At 34.9% G+C, this 20,756-nt stretch overlaps 1 protein-coding gene and 1 long non-coding RNA gene across 3 annotated transcripts in view; one reads left to right on the top strand and one right to left on the bottom strand.

Annotated features, from left to right (window-relative positions):
• The window catches only part of LOC309505519, a 259,401-nt gene that overhangs the window by 215,334 nt on the left and 23,311 nt on the right, over positions 1-20,756 (top strand). The window lies entirely within an intron of this gene.
• On the bottom strand, positions 107-19,179 carry LOC309505509 (sialic acid-binding Ig-like lectin 14). 2 transcript variants are annotated; one of them, XM_082178915.1, is made up of 13 exons: positions 19,087-19,179; positions 18,090-18,130; positions 17,541-17,921; positions 17,072-17,368; positions 16,900-16,999; positions 14,030-14,068; positions 6,694-6,726; positions 6,500-6,547; positions 2,251-2,277; positions 1,907-1,948; positions 1,535-1,603; positions 1,305-1,323; positions 107-1,123 (listed from the first exon to the last, which is right to left on the bottom strand). In XM_082178915.1, the coding sequence occupies exons 2-13, from the start codon at positions 18,127-18,129 to the stop codon at positions 1,061-1,063; spliced, it is 1,158 nt and encodes a 385-aa protein (XP_082035041.1). In that variant the 5' UTR covers position 18,130; positions 19,087-19,179; the 3' UTR covers positions 107-1,060. The 2 variants fall into 2 exon arrangements, with proteins under 2 accessions (XP_082035041.1, XP_082035040.1); XM_082178914.1 differs by having other exon boundaries at positions 18,090-18,140; positions 19,087-19,170.

Raw genomic sequence — 20,756 nt, 5'->3', positions numbered from 1 at the left:
ATATGACATTCTTGATGCTGGCAATTATATTCTAAAACCACCTGCCCAAACAGAGTAGGAATGATACAGAAATACAGATGCCAAACAGTGAATGAATTGCAGTGCACATTATTAAACCTTTAATAAACTATATGGTACAAATTAAACATCAAGATGCTATTTACATTTGAGTATTTTTAGTCAACAAAAAACAGCTTGTTACTAAAACAGTGTCAATGGGGGTCAAGTTACATGGGGTCTGCAAATTATATCTCAAAAATTAAAATAAACACACAGTATTAACTTTCAGCTACAGTTCAACTAAATGTTTCGCTGTCTCTCACACATTAAACAGTATATTAGTACTATATGACTTATTTATGTACATCAATAATGTTTTTTTATACATTTACAATGTACACTCTTAGAAAAAAGGTTCAATGGGGTTATGTAGAACAGAACTCATAATGCCAAAAAAGTTATAAGTAAGGAATAAAGTCTTAAATGATTGGATAATACTTTCATGTTTAATGGGTTATTTCAATGGTGATAAAGTATATTTACGAGTGCCTTAATTATAATTTTTTTATTAATTAAAACTAAGTCCTAATTTATCCTATATTGGGAACCTCTAAAAGGTTCTATGAAGTGCCTGGCAGAACCCTACATATAATTTTTTTCTTATAAGAGAGTAACACCGTGTCTACACCAGACGTAAGTGGCGCAATGATGCGACAAAAGACAATTGAACTCATTATAATTAGTTATGTTCTATTTATGACATACTCAAAGCACTTGCAATACTCCTCATAGGAAGGACAAATGTATTTGCAATGGTTGCTTTATCGTGTCCAGTGTTGACAGCTATGGCGCGATGTGTCCGGTGTAGAAGCGGTGTAAGCATCATAAAGTATGTAAATACAGTAATATGGTCCTATATGCAAACATGTTTAGGCAATTAGGCCAGGCTTAAAATGCAACACAGTTTTTATTTTATTAATATGTAACAGGATTGCCTGCTCTCGTGATCTCTGACAGAAGATGTTGAAGTCTACTGTGTTCATTTGGCATGGCATTTTCTTCAGATATTTCCATACAAGTTGAGGTCTGCCGTGTTGGTGTAATCATCATCAAAATCATCACCCTTGAAATGAAAGATTTTAAAAACAGAGATATAGAAGTCAGATTAGATAGGCAATAACACATATCAGATATGCACATGCTATGAATCAAAAGTTATGAGATAAAATGTATGATCTACAGGACAAGAAATCAAACACTTAGCAGTTAACATATGTTCACATAAGAATAAATTATATACTCACAGAGTAGCATTTGGCCTTACTGCGGTGAATCATGTGAAAAAAAAGAAAAGAATTAAAAATAAATAAATATAATTAATTATATTAATAATAATTAATAATAAATAAATAATAAATAGTAAAGTGATTAAAGCATTAATCAAACCAATTATTGACAATTGATTTAAGCAACTATGTTTATGTTATGTTATGAATCTATTCAGAAACTGACATTTAGTTCAAATGCTCTGTACCTCTTTGGTGATGGCATACGAGGTTTGTCGAAAGGCTTGTTTCCTGACACTGTACATACATTGTTTGCCCTGTTAAGATTCAAAAACCTCTGTCATACTTAAGCAAAAGATAACTTTATATAAATTGACCCTATAGTAAAAGTTGCTCATGACAAAAAATACTTGTAGCCTATATTGAAGTAACTGTCCACAACACAGGGGAATTATCAGTTCATGCATTTCCTGAAAAATTTACTCATGACTTTGGCATTGCTATCACCATAATCTACTATTTTACAGAACAAAAACCTTTATAAAAATGTATAAAAAAAAAAAAACCTTGATAATGATATAATTCAAAAAGAAAATCATACTAAACATGCAGATACTTACCTGTTGTCAATATTCCTGTCAATTTGACGCCCTTGGCCTCTCCTTTAAAATGTAAAAACAGATATTAGATCAGCAGAACATATATTTCCATGTTTAAGTCAATTTTTTCAGGCCTTCATAGCTCTTATCTATTTTTTAGATCTATGGTTCCCTCACTTATTTAATTAACATAACTAGTAGCCTAATATGTGTTTTGATGGCATAACATTAATTCAATTTGTTCATTAAAAGCTTTTTATTTTGCTAGAAAAATAGAAACCAGGCTCAAATAGAAGCCTGTATTCTTTGCAAGGACAAAAGCAAGATGATGGCCTTAATAGGCTAAAGAGGCAGCGTGTGGTTACCTTGAAAATCTACTCCAAATAGACCTCCTAAAAGAGGAACAGAAAAATGCAAATGAGAACATTTTATCTTCATTTAGATTAAAATTTGACATGCCACCCACAACTGCACAGAAAGGCCGTGTAGACATTGACTGATACAAGCTGCAAAACGGTAGTGAAACTTTTCAATTTAAAAATGACCATTGTGTTAGTGGCTTATGAACATGCTAAAGATTCTTCCTCAAAAACAGTGCTGAATATAAATGAAAAAAAAAAAAAAAAAAACCGCAGCTAGGGGACTTTTTCAATAACTAAAGATAAGCTTCTGACTGCTTGAATTTGTACAATTTAATGATAAAACAATCTTTTGTGCTGTATAAATGGAAAATGACACCAAAAAGTTACAAACATTAATACTGTGTTCATAATACAGTGACATTTACAAGAATAATTGACCGATTCTAGACATGAATCTAGACAAAATTGAAGTGCTAATAGTTCTCAAAATTACAAACAAGTCAAAGTTAAAAGCAATTAATGGTGTATTTTATTAAAACAACATTATCAGGTAGGAAATATACAGAAATTGAATATAAACTAATAGGTATCATTTTACAATAAGGTTCATTAGTTAATGTATAACTAACATGAACTAACAATGAGCAATACATTTGCTACAGTATTTATTAATCTTTGTTAATGTTAGTTAATTCAAATCCAGCTGTTCATTAATTGTTCATGTTAGTTCACAATGCATTAACTATTGTTAACAAATACAATCTTTTTTTTAATAATGTATGTTTAATAATGTTGAAATTAATATTAACTTAATATTAGATCATTAAACTAAAAAGATGAATAAATGCTGTAGAAGCATTGTTCATACTTAGTTCATGTTAACTAAAGTAGTTAACTAATGTTAACTAATGAACCTTATTGTAAAGTGTTACCAACTGGTCATATGTAAAATAGCACTGCAGTCTTTACTGTATAAATTAAATACAGATTAATCATTATTAAAGCTAAAAAAATATTATTAAGTCAAGAGCAGCGTGTGATTTTCCCTTTTTTTGTTTGTTGGACTGATGACAGACTTCAGCTTGTTTAATAGGCTGCTTTAAGACATGAAGCGAATCTGTCATCCAATTTTCTCCTAACTCTTTACAGTCATTTAAAAAAAATGGCATTTTGACATCATTTTGCGTGTTTTAGTCGGTTCAGGAGCAATAATACACAAAAGAGAATTAAAATCTGTACTGGTGCACTGAGAAGCATGTTGTTTACAGAGAGCTGCATCACAGAACAGTACTGAATTGAGTTATCTTTTGCATCTTATAATGCTTGAATGGTTTAAAAGCACTTGAATGAATGCGAGTGTGATCATATACTGTAACGCTAGCAAAAGCATGCCAAAAAATAATAATAATTATAAAAAAATGGATGCTGCATTAATTGCATTAAATAGGCTATTTTGAATGCGTTAAACAGAAGAAAAATAATAATAGCAATAATGAACACATTAACTAATATATAATGTAGTATTAGATTATAAAATGTTGGAAACAGATCTGTGTCCTTTCATCAACAGGAAACATCTTTAAACTCATTGTACTTCCCCTCTCTACCCCAGTCAGATCCAAAAATAACACATAAGCACCATATACAATTTGACTCTTTGCCTGATCTCTAACTCTTTTTATAAGATACAAATAATTTAGTAAAAATTGTTTACGGTAAAAAGTGTATTAAATACTCAAAGAATATATATAACCTACCTGCTATGAGTTCAGTAAGGTCACACAGATGCTGAGTTTAATGTTTTTTTGTTGTTGTTATAAAACTGATCTGAGTTTTTTAGGAGCTTTCCCTTACTGTACACTGAAGGAGAAAACCATAATTGTACGTCACCATTATGATGATCAGTGTTTGTTTTAGTTGGGCTCTTGACCCTTATATCATTAACATTAGATGCTGTTTGTCTGCTGTACCTGAGTTATAACAGCCAGATTAACAAATAGAAAAGGTGATCTGATGGTGTTGGTTGTGTTTTAACATAATCGTTATTTCACAATCATTTGACTTGATTTACTGAACTCATTTAGAGCCCGATTTCTGAGTTAGGTTTACTTTATTAATTATAGCAGCACTGTCCTTGTACAGCAGAATATTTTTAGCCATTTCAATGAAATCCAAATGATCAAATCAATAAAAATAAAATTTAAAAAAAACTTCAAAATTTCTTTTTTTATGTAGGCACACACAGACATCAAGAATTTGTATGAATCTCAGCAATGGTGACAAACAGATCACCTCTGAACATAAGCTCATTATTTTTTCATGCAGCAATGCATGATGTGAGCCATGAATGAGATTTGATTGGTGGCACCCAGAATGCACTGCAACATGCTTTATAATTGTCACCATTGTTGAGATTCACAGGCTGATTCTTGATGTGTGTGTCTAAAAACTAAAAAAACTTTTTTTTTTTATGAGAAACTTTTAAGAAATTATTTGGATTACATTGTAAAAGTTAGAAATATTATGCTGTACAAGGACAGTGCTGCTATAATTAATAACGTAAACCTAACTCAGAAATTGGGCTCTATATGAGTTCAGTGATTCAGGTCAAATGATTGTGAAATAATGATTATGTTAAAACACAACCAATACCATCATATCACCTTTTCTATTTGTTCATCTGGCTGTTATAACTCAGGTACAGCAGCCAAACAAAATCTAAAGTTAATGATTTAAGGGTCAAGAGCCCAACTAAAACAAACACTGATCACCATAATGGTGGCTTAAAATTACGGTTTTCTCCTTCAGTGATTCTGCTTGTTAATATCAGGTGTCTTCAATGTTGGCAATTAAAAATAAAGAGTTCTTAATTCATCTTTGATGTCTGTCTGTTATTCAGATATTTTTGTTTAACATTTTTTTGTGTAAATTTTACTCATTTTAAATGGTTAACTTTTAAGGAATTAATTTGATTAATTATTACTCAATTCTAATTTGTTACATTTAATTAATAATATTGCTTGTAATCTGTTGCCACAATTTTATTGAGTAGATATAGCGTATTCATTTTTACAGTGGGCCATTATTTACTACCAATAGCAAAAAATTTCCACTGCATACCATATACCATATATGCATACCATATAACATATTTGTCAATATTCATAATGAATATTTGACAAATTATCTGACAGTGCTGATCTCTACTGAGAAACAGGGAGAAATTGTGAGAAATGTGCAACATAAACAAACTTTGATGTTGGCTTGACAAAGCCGTATGAAAGTTTGAAAGTTTGATAGTGAAGTGGAAAGAGAAACATTGAAAGACATTGTTAGCATGAATTAACATGTTTTAACAAATTGTTAGCATGAATTAGCATGTTTTGTTGGCATTTTTAACAGGTTGCTAGCATGAATTAAAATATTGTTAGCATGTTTAGCATGAATTAGCATGTTGCTCCCATTAATTAACATGTTGGTAGTCTGAATTAGCATGTTGTTAACATGAATTGGCATTTTGCTTGCTTAACATGTTGCTAGCATGAAATAACATGTTGGTAGTGTGAATTAGCATGATGTTAGCATTAATTAACATGTTTTAACATATTGCTAGCATTATTTAACACTTTGCTAATATGAATTAGCAGATTTTAACACATTGATAATGTTTCAACGTGTTGTTAGCATGTATTAGCATGTTGATAACATTATATAGCATTTTGTTAACAGGAATTAGCATTTTGTTGGCATAAATTAACATGTTGCTAGAATGAATTAGCATGTTGTTGGCGTGAATTAGCATATTGCTAGCAAAAATGTGCATGTTGCAAGCATGTTCTGAGCTAGTTGCTAGGCTTTGCTAGTGATTGATACGTAGTAGATAAAGCTTAAATACTCCAGTTATTGTATTACATTTTTGACCCCCTCAATGAAGGTCTATGGGCTTTTTATGATTTTTAATCTTAATTTTTAGGAAAACCATAAATCGGGTCAGTTTGAAAAGATATAGTAACCCAAGTCAGAAAAGTCTGAAGGTCTGACCTGAGTTTGGAGGCTGTAGAGTTAAAGCTCTAGGAGAAGATACAGTCAAAATGTCTATTTATTGTCGTAATATAATTTATGGATTACAAATTGTATCCAACCCCACACCTCAAATTCCTGCTGAATAACTCAGTCTCTATTCATAAAAACAACTTTTTGCATTCAGTAGATGATTTCCACTAGAGGACATTAGAAGCTGTTGTGTACTTGCCTCTGCTCTCTGCCACCAAGATCACTGCTGCCTTCACCTGAACGAAACCTGGTGATCACACACACACACACACACACACACACACGCACACAAAGTCAAGGATTTAATTGAGATCAAGTTCATTCATAACTGATGGAGGTTGATGAATTATTCAATGCAGATGTTAAAAATAAATTCGAAAGTATACTAATTACCTGCGAGACATTCTTGATAGTCGATTCCATATTCTAAAAAAAACATTTAAAATTTAAGATTATCATCTTTAGTATAACAATTATGATGACTTTTTAATTTCAGTTACATTGTTTACTAATGGGTCATTATTGTTATATTTTAACATATTCTAATTAGTAACTGTATTATTAGAGTGGAAACATATCTGTGTGCTTTTATCAGCAGGAAGCATCTTTAAACACAATGTACTTCCCCTCTCCAACCCAGTCAGATCAGACATACAGTTTAACATCTCTTTATTTTTTCATAACAGAAAAAGAAAAAGAAAGCTAAAATATTAATACGGAGTAGTCCAGTATTTTGTAGAGGGGGGTGAAAATGTGAAAATTACCATTTTCACCTGAGATTTGGAGCCAAATTGAAGGGGGGTAGAAATGACTTTAGAAAGATTGCGCATTATTTTATTTTTACTGGGAGATTAGTAGTCTATTAGTAAAATCTGTTGACTTTAACAATCGTTGTGGCATTATATGCCAATGGCGACAGTTAAAAAATGTGAAAAGGCACTTCTTGTGTTTTTTTTTCACAGAAGTCTGCATACCTGTTACTCAAGACGTATTAAATATATCTTAATCCTTAATGCCCTATATAGTTCATTTCCAGAGATCTAGGGATTTCAATGTGGCTCCATGAGTAAATTGTTACATTTCCAGGGGTCAAAAACCAAATATGGGTCACTTTGCAAGCAGCTGATAATTATTTATTCTAAAGAGAAATGACTGAAAAGAACAAATAATGTTAAAACTAGAAATGTATCTTGTTTCCCTTAATACCATAAATAGTTTTTCCCTTGACTTACTTGTCTGTAAGTCAAGAAGTATTAAAGATATCTTAATATAATTTAAGATACTGGCTATTAATAAACTTCTCTTTTGGCATTTTAATCTTAAAGGGCCTATATGGTTCAGTCCCAGATATATGGGGATCTCAATGTGACGTTCACATTGTTGAATTTGACTTATTCTCAAAGGTTGAAAACCAAATGAGGGTCACTTTGCATGTAGCTAATAATTATTGTATTTTAAGATACAAAAAACATTGAAAGTATTGAATATACTAGTTACATGCATTTCATTTCTGAACGTTACGTTCACTTAAGACATTACTAGCTATGTTTACTAGGATACTCGCCAAGACTGCCGTTTTTACATAACTTTGTGTGAATTCATCAGTTCAAGCTTGAAAGAGAATTCAATGCAGTATTCAAGCGCTGACTGTCATGGCTTTCTGGGCATTCACTTTGGATGTTTCAACTGGGGGATTTCAGAGACGTTGGGAAAAAAGCATGGTAACACTTTATTTTGATGGTCCCTTTTGAACATTCTGTTGACTATAAGTAACTTTGCAACTACATGTCAACTAACTCTCATTAGAGTATTAGTGTACTGTCTGCTTAATATCTGATAACTCTTTATTGTGATGGTCCTCCAACAGACACTCTACCTACTATAAGTAACTTTGCAACTACATGTCAACTTATTCTAACCCTAACCCTACCAGTCTACTAATACTCTACTAATACTCTAATGAGAGTTAGTAGACATGTACTGTAGGTGCAATGTTACTTCTAGACAACAGAATGTGTTAAAGGGACCATCAAAATGAAGTGAAACCAAAAGCATTTTATGCATTGTGTATAAAGGTTCATCTTCATGTCCTTGAAATTGTAAAGGAGTCTAAATGGACAGAGTTTTTTGGACCAGACTCTTCCCCAAAAGGTAGCTGTAAGACCTTGTACAAACCTCCCATTGAAAAAAGGTCTGGAGACCTGCAATGGCGAGTTGTACATGGAATCAAAGCTACAAACAGATTCGGAGCACATTTTGATCCACTAGTAGGGATGGGATGTCCTTTCTGTGAACAACATGAGACAGTTTTTCATTTGTTTCTCAATTGTAGATGGTTGATGCCTCTTTTTGGCCTTCTTAGTGGGTGGTGCCAGAGGTTAGATTTTTACATCTACATTGTTTATTTATGGACCTAAATATATGAAGTAAGAGGGAGTATAATAAGAGGGAGATTTATCATATACTCAATTTCATTTCCGGACAGGAAAAGTTGGCTGTTTGGCTGTCTCATAAAAGCAAATTAAGTTGTATGGGACGAACAGATGTGGTACTGATTTATGAGGGTTTGATTAAGTCTTTGGTAAGAATAGAATTTGAATATTATCAACTATATGAGAACATTGAGGAATTCAAATTTTAGTGGGGTAAAAATAATTGTATTTGTGATGTTGACTGCAATGGCAATTTACAAATGTATGTATAATTGTGTTGGGTGTTAACTGTCACACATACCGGTAATCTGTTATTTTTTTGTCTTAGTTTCATTGTCATGGACTTTCAGTTTGTTTCCATTAAGTATTCAGTCTCATTTGTTCTAGTTCCCCACCTGAGTCACTATGGTTACTGACAGGGCTTGACATTAACTTTTTTGCTCACTAGCCAATGTGGCTAGTGGTTTTCCAAAGTTCCTAGCCACACAGCATTTTTACTAGCCACATTTTTGTTTTTGTGAAATAACCTTTTAAAAGTCGACTATGGCGTGCTAAAATTTACTTGAACTAGATTTACAACCCTTTTAAATGTAAAACCACTGTACACACCCAAATCAAGACTAGCTACACAAAACAGGTCATTATCATTAGCTCTGATAAGGTTGTGTGTAAAGCTCCTTTTTTAAAATAAAACCATGTATTATATTATACACTGTGTGCATGTAATACTCATTAGGGCTGTCAAAATTGCTAAAAAATGACGTTCGAATATTCTCTCTAAAAAAAAACACATAGCCTATATTCGAACTATTCGAAAATGGTTGCGCATTTTGTCAATGACTCGCATTACGTCAATAACAGGGCAAATTAATACAAAGAGACATACTTGTATAGGTAGTTTATTTAAGTTTAAACACATTTGACAACCTATTACCTACACAAAAACAAGTAAATCAACTATTGGCCAAGACCGCAGACCTCACTCTCGCTCACTCACTCGCAGGCACTCTTTCTCTCTCTCACCCTCACCCTCATGCTGCGTTCACACCAAACGCGAATAGAGCGTCTGGCGCGAGTGTAAAGACCTTTTTACAGTCTATGGTAAAGACGCGTTTACGCGCGTCTGGAGGTCTTGCGGCGCGAATGAGGCGTCACGCTCTCTGCGCATAACGGTTTAAATGAACAACAACAATAAGCAAATGTTGAGTGCTGATCAAGAGTTTTGTGCAAGCAATTTAAGGTCGCGACTCTTATTTAGCAGGCTTCATTCAGTGATTGAAACAAATATTATTAACAATAATTTAAGTTTTTAGCCTATATAGAACCGACATTGAACGCTCCGAGCGAGCTGTGCTGTGGTAAACATGGAACTTTTCCTTGACATGAAACGGTAAATAATCAAACCAGTGGAAGCCTGCAGTGCATGAAACTGCTGTATCTAACCTACCTTATTCATGCAATATCTATTCAGTAATTACAGTAGCCTACACTTTAGTAATGTTTCTGTTTAACGTTAACGCTTCTTCTTGTTACCTGTCCCTGACCCCCCCCCCCAAGACAGCCGCGCCTCTGCTACCGCGGGCGTTTTTCCACATTCGAATATTCATTTTCACCTTCGAAATTCTGTTTTTTAAAACTATTCGAATATATATTCGAATTTAGAATATTCGTTGACAGCCCTATGGGAGTTGTAGTGTCGTAGTGTCACACTTATTTCAGATGCCTTTTGAAAAGACTACAATTATTCAACCCGCCAAAGTGGCTAGTTGGAGTGACTATGTTACCCGCCACGAGCAAAATCCACCCGCATTTGGCGGGTTGGCGGGTGTTAATGTCAAGCCCTGGTTACTGATATGATTAGTCATTCTCTCCAGTTGTGTGTTGTTAATTATCCTAGTTTGCCTGTGAATTTATATGGCTGGGTTTTCAGTTCTCACAGTCAGTTGTCGTTAACGCAAGAACTACGTTATGGTAATCTTTCTTTTAATAAAATCTATTGCCATTCGACCCCCTAGCGCCATCAGCCTGGACTCTGCCATGGCTCCTCCCTCCATCAACTCCGCCTTGGGCTATCATCCTGACAGTCACTTGGCTCCTCTCATCATCCCAACCATGGCTTCTTCCTCCGCCATCGCCACCTTGGTCTTGTCTGCCTGTTCTCTCCATTCCTTTATCCTGCTCCTCTCACCATCCCTGCACCTATTTATCTGGCTGGGTTTTCAGTTCTTACTGTCGGTTGGCGTTAATGCAAGAACTAAGTTTCGTTATGGTAATCTTTCTTTTAATAAATAAATAAAGAATTTCTTCTTTTTTTTTTTCTTTTTTTTTGATGGCTAAGTAATTGTTTTGGTACTGCCTCTTAAATTTTTGTAATTAAAGTTGTTAAAAGTCAAAGGTCTCTCTCCCACCCTCTCTCTCTCCCCCGTCAGTTAACATTAATTTGTGCATTGTTTTACTTGATTTGCTACAGACATATTCGATAGAACTACAAACTTTCCAGGGATGTCTGTGAAAAAGGATGAGCTCGACAAGCTCACACGTCTGTCACTGCTGCAAGCTCAATCTTCTCTGTGTTTCACTTATCAGCTTGCTCACACCAGCTATATAGGCATAAATAATTCAATACATTTACTTCATACTTCTCTGATATATCTATCATGCTCTCTGTTTGCTCTGTTGTCTATGTTTCTTTGTCACAAGCACTGTACTGTACAAGCTGCATGGTATAGGTTGTTGGTATCAGAGCATTTTAATGAGTACGAGTTAGGGCTGCACAATATATAGAAAAATTATCGTTATCGCGATAATAGTATATGCGATATCCGTATCGCAGAGAGGTGCGATAAATTGCATTTATTTTATGTGCCAGGCATTTGTGTGATGCATGCATGCATAGGTTGTTTATCCAAATTCGACTAATCAAATGGGGACTTACTATCTTTGTACCCGCCTCCCCAATAGGTGCCATTATGCTATTGGCTAGCTCAAGCCCAAAGGGGAACCTTGTGGCTCAGAGCAGAGAGTGGAAAATAAAAACTAATGGCGGGAGTAGAGACAAACGAGGAAAATGACAACAGCGAAGAACCTGTGCCTAAAAAGAACTGTACATCTGAAATATAGCAATATTTTGGCTTCAATAGAGAAGACGTGTCATAAATGCAGGTACTGTGTAAGGGGCCGTTCACATATCGCGTCTAAAAACGCATGAAAAGCGCGACCGCGCCGCTATCTCCTTCTTTCCACAAGCGCTTGCGTCTGTCGTTGCTATGCAACCATGACCTGCATGAGCTTGCGGAATTTTGAAAAGTTGAGATGTTCTCATCTTGTCATGGCATAGGCGGGCCTGGAAAAATGTGCTTCCATGTTGAGTGCGCTTGCCGTGCGCCTGCATTTGAAATAACGAATTTGCACGCGCAAAAAACGCGATATGTGAACATAAAATGACCAAAAAAAAATGTTTGACATGTTGCGAGGAAACGAATCTCCACCGTCATCTGGAATAAAACCCCAGGGAGCTATATGAAGACTTCAAAAAGTGTAAGACCAAATCTACCAAAACTGCTAACGAAATGCCAAGTAACAATAACAGAGTCTCACAGGCAACCATTAATCAAAGTGTTGCATGTGTAATGTTAATTCTCCTGAAGATAAGAAGAATATCTATTAGCCAACCTGTTTATTTTAGTATGATCATATATAAATTATTAAAAAAACTTAGCATTTTAAAAATCTCTCTAGGGAAATGTTATATCGCAAGAAATATCGTTATCGCAATACTCAACAATATCACATATATTGACACAATATTGGCCCGATACTGATAACGATGCATTCCTAGTTTCTTGGTATTTGTTATGAAAAACAGTAGCCTAAATACTTCTTTTTTTTTTTTTTATAAATACAAATGCACAAACGCTATAGCTTAAAGGTGAACTATGCAGGTTTTTTACCTTAACTGAACAGCTTCGGAGTCATTGGAATGGTTATATTACTTTTTTCGGGTTGAATGGTGGTCGTCTCTCACCACCCTATCGCCTGTGAGCGGAAAAACCACCCTTGCAACTTTGAGCCGGCGGGCCGCCGGCCGCAGCGTCAGGAAGTATCGTGTGATATCAGGTCTCGCGATGTAACGAATTGCTTTACGGCAAAAAAATCTGCTTAAATTCTGTCATTATTGCGCTCCCTCACGCTGGTCGAACCCGAATGAAGAAGACGTTTTAAAGAATGTCCCATCTGCTCTGATGTCGTTGATGTACTAGCCTCTGGTATCTGAGAGTCGTCAACGAGTTTTTCGACAGTGTTGTCAAATATCTATTCCGAAGCTGTGGGGGGAGCTCTATAGAGAAACCTGCGAGCAAAAAGTGAGAATACAGCGAAGAAATTCCCGAAACTGCATAGCCCTGCTTTAATAAAAAAAAATACTGTAATTATATTCCATGACTCCTTTAATACATGTCAACATTAGTAATATAATAAAATTCAGTATGAATATACCACATTTCTGCCATTATATCATGGTGCAGTTCAGGGGCGGACTGGCCTTCTGGGGGATCAGGAGCTGTAAACGGTAAGCTGTGCTGCCATTTGAGCCAAGCGGATAAATGGTCTGTGAGGCACGGTTCTAATGAGTAGCGCTGTTTCGTTCAGCTTTTTGTATATATATACCATTATGACCACCTGCCTAATATGCTGTTGGTCCTACTTGTGCTGTCGACACAGCGCTGATCCGCTTTGTAGACACTTTTGACAGTGGACAGGGCACTTTGTTTGGTCTGTGGCTACGTAACCTCATACGTAGCAGAGTCTGAGGCACAGTGGGTTGTGACACATTCCTCCCATAAACATCATTAGAATGTGTGACTTTATTGTATTGTATAAAGTATATTTATTATACAACCCTTTGTTGTATAAAGTCAACAAATTAATATATATGTTAATATATATATATATATATATATATATATATATATATATATACATATATATATATATATATATATAATGTATATAACCTCCTAACAAGGCCACATATATAGGTCTGGGTAGCTTTATGGGTTGCTCCCGGTGAATTTACCAACAATGTCTGATATGTATGTTTTAGCATACATGTATATATATATATATATATATATATATATATATATATATATATATATATATGACACAAGTTAGATTTTTCAGCTTTTGAGAGTACACTACTGTAGATAATTCAAAGTCCACAAACTTAAAGCCACAAATTTTAAAATCAGACTGAGTCACTTTTAATGTTCTGAGGTAAAATTGCTGTTAATACTCACCCATTGTCGTTTCTGGATTGGAGTTCTGCAATGCGCTTCCTGGGAAAGATTTTAGTGATTTAAAACAAAATATTACTGAAAGATACCAGAATGTCTTAACGGAGAACTCCGGTGAATTTTTAAGTTAATCTTGATCGTTTTACCTTTGTGAGTACTGTCTTTAGAAAAAAAACGAACCGGATCGGTGCTTGCAACGCGGAGCTGTTACAGTTAATGCCCAGAGCTCCCATTCAGCTAAAACGGCAGTTATGGGGGCATAAACCTAAAGAGTGTCTTTGTGCCTCTTAACAGACACAAAATGCAATTAAAATGTCTGTCCAACATGAACAGGGCCCTTACATGACAACAAGATGCGTTTAGCAACTTAGCCATTGTTTAAACTCACCTAAATAGTGTTTTAGACAGCTAGCTGTAGTCTCGCGCTGAAGTCCCATGGGAACTCAGTTGTAGCCGGAACATGACGCTCCTCCCACCTGCACTATGTGCGCGATTTTTCCCCCCAAACCACTTCAGCGGAAATCCCGCCCTGCAGCTGATTTCCTTGGTTTAGGTAACAGTGACGGGTAGGTTTAGGGATCAGTGTTTGGTGTAGGCAATCTGTAATTGACATGACCAATGAAAACCTTAGAATCAGCTGCAGGGCGGGATTTCCGCTGAAGTGGTTTGGGGGAAAAAAATCACGTGCACTTACTATTTACCTTTTTCCGGCTACAACTGAGTTCCCACGGGACTTCAGCGCGAGACTACAGCTAGCTGTCTAAAACACTATTTAGGTGAGTTTAAACAATGGCTAAGTTGCTAAATGCATCTTGTTGTCATGGCCCTGTTCATGTTGGACAGACATTTTAATTGCATTTTGTGTCTGTTAAGAGGCACAAAGACACTCTTTAGGTTTATGCCCCCATAAGTGCCGTTTTAGCTGAATGGGAGCTCTGGGCATTAACTGTAACAGCTCCGCGTTGCGATCAACAATCCGGTTCGTTTTTTTTTCTATAGACAGTACTCACAAAGGTAACGATCAAGATTAACTTAAAAAAATCACCGGAGTTCTCCTTTAATGCAGTGTTTCTCAACTCTCCAATGTCTTCGGGACCCAACTACCAAATTAAAACACATGAGTCAACTCATCAGCATCTTAGCGTGTTAAAGGGGTCATATAATGGTACATGCACTTTTACAAGTTGATTGTACTGAAATGTGTGTTGGCAGTGTCTGTACACAACCATCATAAAATGATAAAAATCCATCCAGTGTTTTTAAATTTTTTTTATCTCCTTATATGGTTTCCCCTGTCTCAAATCAAGCCGTTCGATTTTGTGACGTCACAAAATCGACGCCCCTCCCACGATTGTTGATTGACAGCAGCGTTTCAACACAGACCTGCCCTCGCTCGTGAGCGAGCTGTCTGTCATCATAGTCCGCGCGGTCATTGTTGATGCGCTGGAGCACTGTCTATGAGCAGAATGGCGTCTAAGCGATTGTGGTGTTCTGTTCTTGGGTGCAATAAGGAACACAGCAGTCATTTTGATGTTCCTAAATCTGAACCGCTGAAGACGCAGTGGCTGAGTTTTGTTTCGAAGGGAATATTCCCCACGATCAACAGGAATGCTTTCATGTTTGCGCGAATCATTTCTCACCAGACTGCTTTACAAACGAGTGTCAGTACTCATAAAGCTGGTTTTGCTAAGAAGCTGCTCCTGAAAAAAGGATCGGTACCAACTATTCGTGTTCCTGCTGCACCTCCAGAAGAACTGAAGTGAGTGTAACGTTTTATTAACCTTTATATTAATATTTATATTAATCTTTGCAAATCGCTAGCATGCTTCACGATGAATGCGGCTAAGGTTTACACTCAGGGTACATTACGGCATGTTTTCTATGTACGACGTTCTCAATATAATTCATAATCCCACGTTTATAATGAACAACGCGTTATGGTTATTGTATTATTGTGTTACAAACGGTGAGCAAAGCTCATTATCATTTAAAGACACATGCACTTAAACGGCGTGCTGAAAACAGAGCTGTTTTTGACCAGGTAAAATTAGTGTTTTCTTACAATACTAATGAGAATTTTCAATTAAAGTATATTACAAACTTTTAATTTAGACCCTAAAGAATCATATTAGCTTGTACAAAAATGGCATTACAGTATATGACCCCTTTAAACATCTAGGGAGACATCTAAATCATTCTGGCATGTGGGTCCTGTGGACTGGAGTTGAGTAATACTGTCATAATGCATTCTCAAATGCTCACATTTAAGTGCAGGGTTTTAAAATAATAAGAAAAAGTCCTGCCACAATTTGTACATAAAAGGTTTTTTTTTTTTTTTTTTTTTTTTTGGGTGCATAGATTCAGTTTACAAAACATGAAAAATCTAAATTCAAACAAATTCAAAATGAGTATTTTACTGAAGACTCAGACAGTGACAACAGAATACTAAAAAGCACTAACAAAAAAGTGTACAAAAAGCAAAGCAAAAAACAAAATTTTCAGTTCGTCTTTGAATATCTTCAGTACTTATATCTTAAAAACATTAGACAACTGCTTATTTTGTCACTTATGAAGATCTTCAGTAAAATTCTACTTTTCAATGTATCTTGAACTTTGAATTTGTTTGGTGTGCGGTTTCCTTTGTGTGTGTGTGTGTGTGTGTGTGTGTGTGTGTGTGTGTGTGTGTGTGTGTGTGTGTGTGTGTGTGTGTGTGTGTGTGTGTGTGTGTGTGTGTGTGTGTGTGTGTGTGTGTGTGTGTGTTAAAATAAACCAATTATACATAAAATTAAGTAATTTACACAAATATCAAATGTTTTTAGGAATGCATTTCTTCTTAGTCAATGATCTTATGCTTAAATCAGATCCAGACTCACTTGTATCTCTTGACAACGAAGAAACACAGTAATCCAACCAAAAGAGCAGCTCCAAGACCAGAGATGGTTGGTATGAGAATGTGGCTGAGAGTTGCTTGTTCTGGTAAAAAAACAAATCACTTATACAAAAAATGTTATCACTTATAACAATATACACACAGTCTTGTTATACCTTTCACAAAGATTTGGTGAGTGGCTTGCATTTCACCCTCAACACTCCCGTGGTACTTGACTGTGCATGTGACAAAGGAGTGATCATCCTCTTTTGTTGGGATGAAGGTAAGGGAAGACTCTGCTTCCCAATTTCCATGACCAATGTCCTTGTAGCTCATGATGGTTTTTCCAGGGTGGCTCCAGCTGAGAGTGGGCTGATGGGACGGACAGGTGTGACGGACGGAGCATTTAAAGATTGCAGGTTGACCCTCTTTCACAGACGTCTCAGCCAGCAACTCTGGTTTTGATGCTTTCTCTGTACATATATTTTGAATGACAGAACACATATTTCCCATAGTAAAAAGAAGTAGCTTATTTACTAATTATTTTGTCACAAAAACATAATTTGGAATCTTTCCTTTTTTTTTTTTTTTTTGTATCCTATAGGGGTTGTAAATTACAGGTTGACAGCTCAAATGCACACTTACCAATCATTTTAATTGTCACACAGTTCTGCACAAAGGAGTACTTGTCTTTTATAGACGTCTCTAATTCCACCCTGAAACAATACGGGCCGTTGTCATGGTTTTTGACTCCATCAATCTCCAAGGAGCAGTTTAAAGCACCCAGTGAACCAATCAGTTTTGTACGACCCTTGAAACTGTCTTTAACCCTTGTAGGATCATTGTGATAGATGAATTCATCCCTGTTGGTCTGTGTGTGCCACATGGCTTTAATACGACTGGAGGGCTGTTCTTGAGCAGGGTATTTGAATGTACAGGGCAACACGACACAAGATGAGACCAGAGCATCCATTTTAGACTCTACCTCCACCTTCCAAACATCACCAAACACGACAGCACAAAGAACTGCAAAATAATAATGATAAAATCAGTGAAAGTTATTAAACTTTTTTTTAAATGAACAATTAAATTATTAATATATATATATATATATATATATATAGTTATAATCTCACAAAATAAATTAAATCATTTATTTATAAAGTATGGAAAAAAAATGTTTTAAAATCCTACCCTGACACCAGCAGAGAAGAACTCGTGCCCGTACACCCATGCTGGAATGGACTGAAGAGGAAAAACATAGCAATTGATCAAAACATTTTACTGATTACTGCATACAACAATCTTTATCTGGGCACAGGATAGGCTTCAATTATAGTGTTCATATATATATATATATATATATATATATATATATATATATATATATATATATATATATATATATAAAATCTCTCTCTCTCTCTCTCTCTCTCTATATATATATATATATATATATATATATATATAAAATCAACCTGAGAGTTCTCAGGAGATAAAAAAATGGAAACAAAAATGTATAATTAATTGATCATATTTATGCAAGTAGAATCCGAAGACAAGGTTGTTGGACAATGATATTTTTTGATAAAGGAATAACAAATTGAATCAATGATTACTTGAAGCAAACGCAAAGGCTTCAAAATGAAATTCAGAGAGTCAAGCAGAAGAGAACGATGCACAAGTCTAACATTTTTCTAATCATGACATTTGCCTGTGCTTACTAGTTCACAAGCAACAGTGGACACACTGAAAAAAAGTTAAGATAGATGGGCCTCGCTTAGGGGGGGGGTTTGTTATTGAGGTTAATACGACCTGTTTTTAGTTCTCTATACTATAAAAGCAAAATTACCTTTACATCTGCAAAATAAAAATAAAATAAAAAAATAATATTGTGCTACATATGCATCTAATATGAATCATACAGATAAAACATCTTGCAATGATCAGTCAAATATGAAATAAATAATAATGGAAATTAACTTTATACGTATTGACAGAATAACATATTAAATATATGAAGTAATACAAGGCAATAAGTCTTTTTAAGTATATTTAGAATTTTCTTATTCATTATGTTAAATTTCATACACAGACATTTGTTTTCAGATCGAAATATTATCACCATGCTTCTAATCATGATGATTTATCTCGATGATAATATGTATATATAAAAAGAAAGGGAGCCTACCTTATTTTTCAGTGTGTGACTGGTGTGCCTTTACTGACTGAAAGACTGACTGAATTTGAATGCAAACCAGAGATATAAACTACCTAAAAAAAAAACTAAAAAAACAGGAAGTAATTGTTCCCCACAGATTTTTGAGAATTCATTAAGACCTTTCTTTCATTTCTCATTTTCTCATGCATCCCTTGAGGATTCTGAGCATCAGGGCAAAGTTCATACGAAGAAGAGAATGATTGTTTATGACTTGATCTTTAGGTGGGTTCACCAACTAAGCAGAATTTCTCCAGCTGCTTTACTAGACCTCCCATCAAGATATCAATTTTTATCTGGCATCTAGAGCCAGTCAACACTGAATCTTCTCTGACATTCAAACCCAATCATGTTAAGTCCTCTGGCAGGCCAAGAGACAGAGAAACAGCAGGAATCAGGAGATGAAGTGGTAAAAATGAGCAGACTTTGTCTGACCAGAACAGTTTTAACAAGTTATCTTATACGATGGAAAATTACTGCTTCACAAAATTGTCCTGTGATGTTAAAAACCTTGAAATGGAGAGGTTTTTTTTTTTTTTTTTTAAAGATATAATTTTTTATTTAGCAAACATGTAACCACATAGATCATGGATGAAAAAAACAATTTATAACTAATGCAGCTGCAGTGTGTGATTTTTAGCGGCATCTAGTGGTGAGGTTGTGAATTGCAACCAACAAAAGTTACGTGGCCGACAGGAAGTGATGTCGTCGTCTGAGACAGTTAAGCAATGAGGTTTCTTTACAAAGATAAATTAAGAAATTACGTTTACTTAATTATTCAGAAAAAAATATATCAGGGAAACCGCAGTGTATGTAGATAGAAATGGCTCATTCTGCGGTTATAAAAACATAACGGTTCATTATGTAAGGTCTGTAAACACCTAAAACATAGTAATGCATATGATATTGCATTTCTGTCAACAGATCCTCCTAAATATTACACAATGCACCTTGATATCTTAAATGTCCATATGACATCTAACCTGATTTTTCCCGTTACGTCGCCATAACTAAAAGCGGTTGTTTTAACGTTTTAAAAAGCCCATTTAAACTCCATATACTGTAAATAAGTATGTTTGTGATAATGAAAACGAGAAATCACCTTAAAAAAGTTTAAGGCTATAGGCATCATAATTTTAAAGGAAATGTTTGAAAAAAGAATATGGCTTGTAACCAAATATAAAATTGATGAATGTTTTTTTTGTTTGTTATGTTCATGCATAGTGGCTAGGTGAAAACTTATAAAAACCAGCATAATCTGGTGTAGCTGGTTTCAGTTGTCTTAAGGTTGCCAGCAAGCCAGGCGTTTTCATTTAGTTTAATTTCTATGATCTTTTGAGTGACATATGACCTGATATAAAACCAATGCATTGTACAATTCAATGAAATATTAGCAAACATTTATTTGCATAATTTTAAGGAGTTATTTTATAGTTATTCTTGATCTAAGCTTTTTGATCAAGTAAATGTTGAATAAATCAATCTTTGAAAGATAAGATGCAATCAGTGTTTAGACGGAGCTTATTGAATCAACATCAGTTCAATCAGATGGCCTACCATCAAGGGTTGTGAGAATAATGTTTCATCACTGACCAAGGATCTGAGAATCCATTGTGCTCAGTAATCCTATTTCTCATCTAATT

The sequence above is a fragment of the Leuciscus leuciscus genome, assembly GCF_965113295.1.
Source record: "Leuciscus leuciscus genome assembly, chromosome: 9".
Lineage (NCBI taxonomy): Eukaryota > Metazoa > Chordata > Actinopteri > Cypriniformes > Leuciscidae > Leuciscus > Leuciscus leuciscus.
The sequence above is the reverse complement of the archived record's forward strand: the minus strand, read 5'-3'. Positions and strand labels throughout refer to the sequence as shown.

What these genes read in the sequence shown, in the direction of transcription:
- LOC309505509 (XM_082178915.1), bottom strand. Translation starts at nt 18,129, where the DNA reads ATGGGTGTACGGGCACGAGTTCTTCTCTGCTGGTGTCAGG. An exon ending in TGTGACAATTAAAATGATTG is followed by an intron (nt 17,369 to 17,540) that starts GTAAGTGTGCAT and finishes ATATATGTACAG; the next exon opens with AGAAAGCATCAAAACCAGAG. An exon ending in CAATCCAGAAACGACAATGG is followed by an intron (nt 6,727 to 14,029) that starts GTGAGTATTAAC and finishes TGTTTTTTTTAG; the next exon opens with AATATGGAATCGACTATCAA.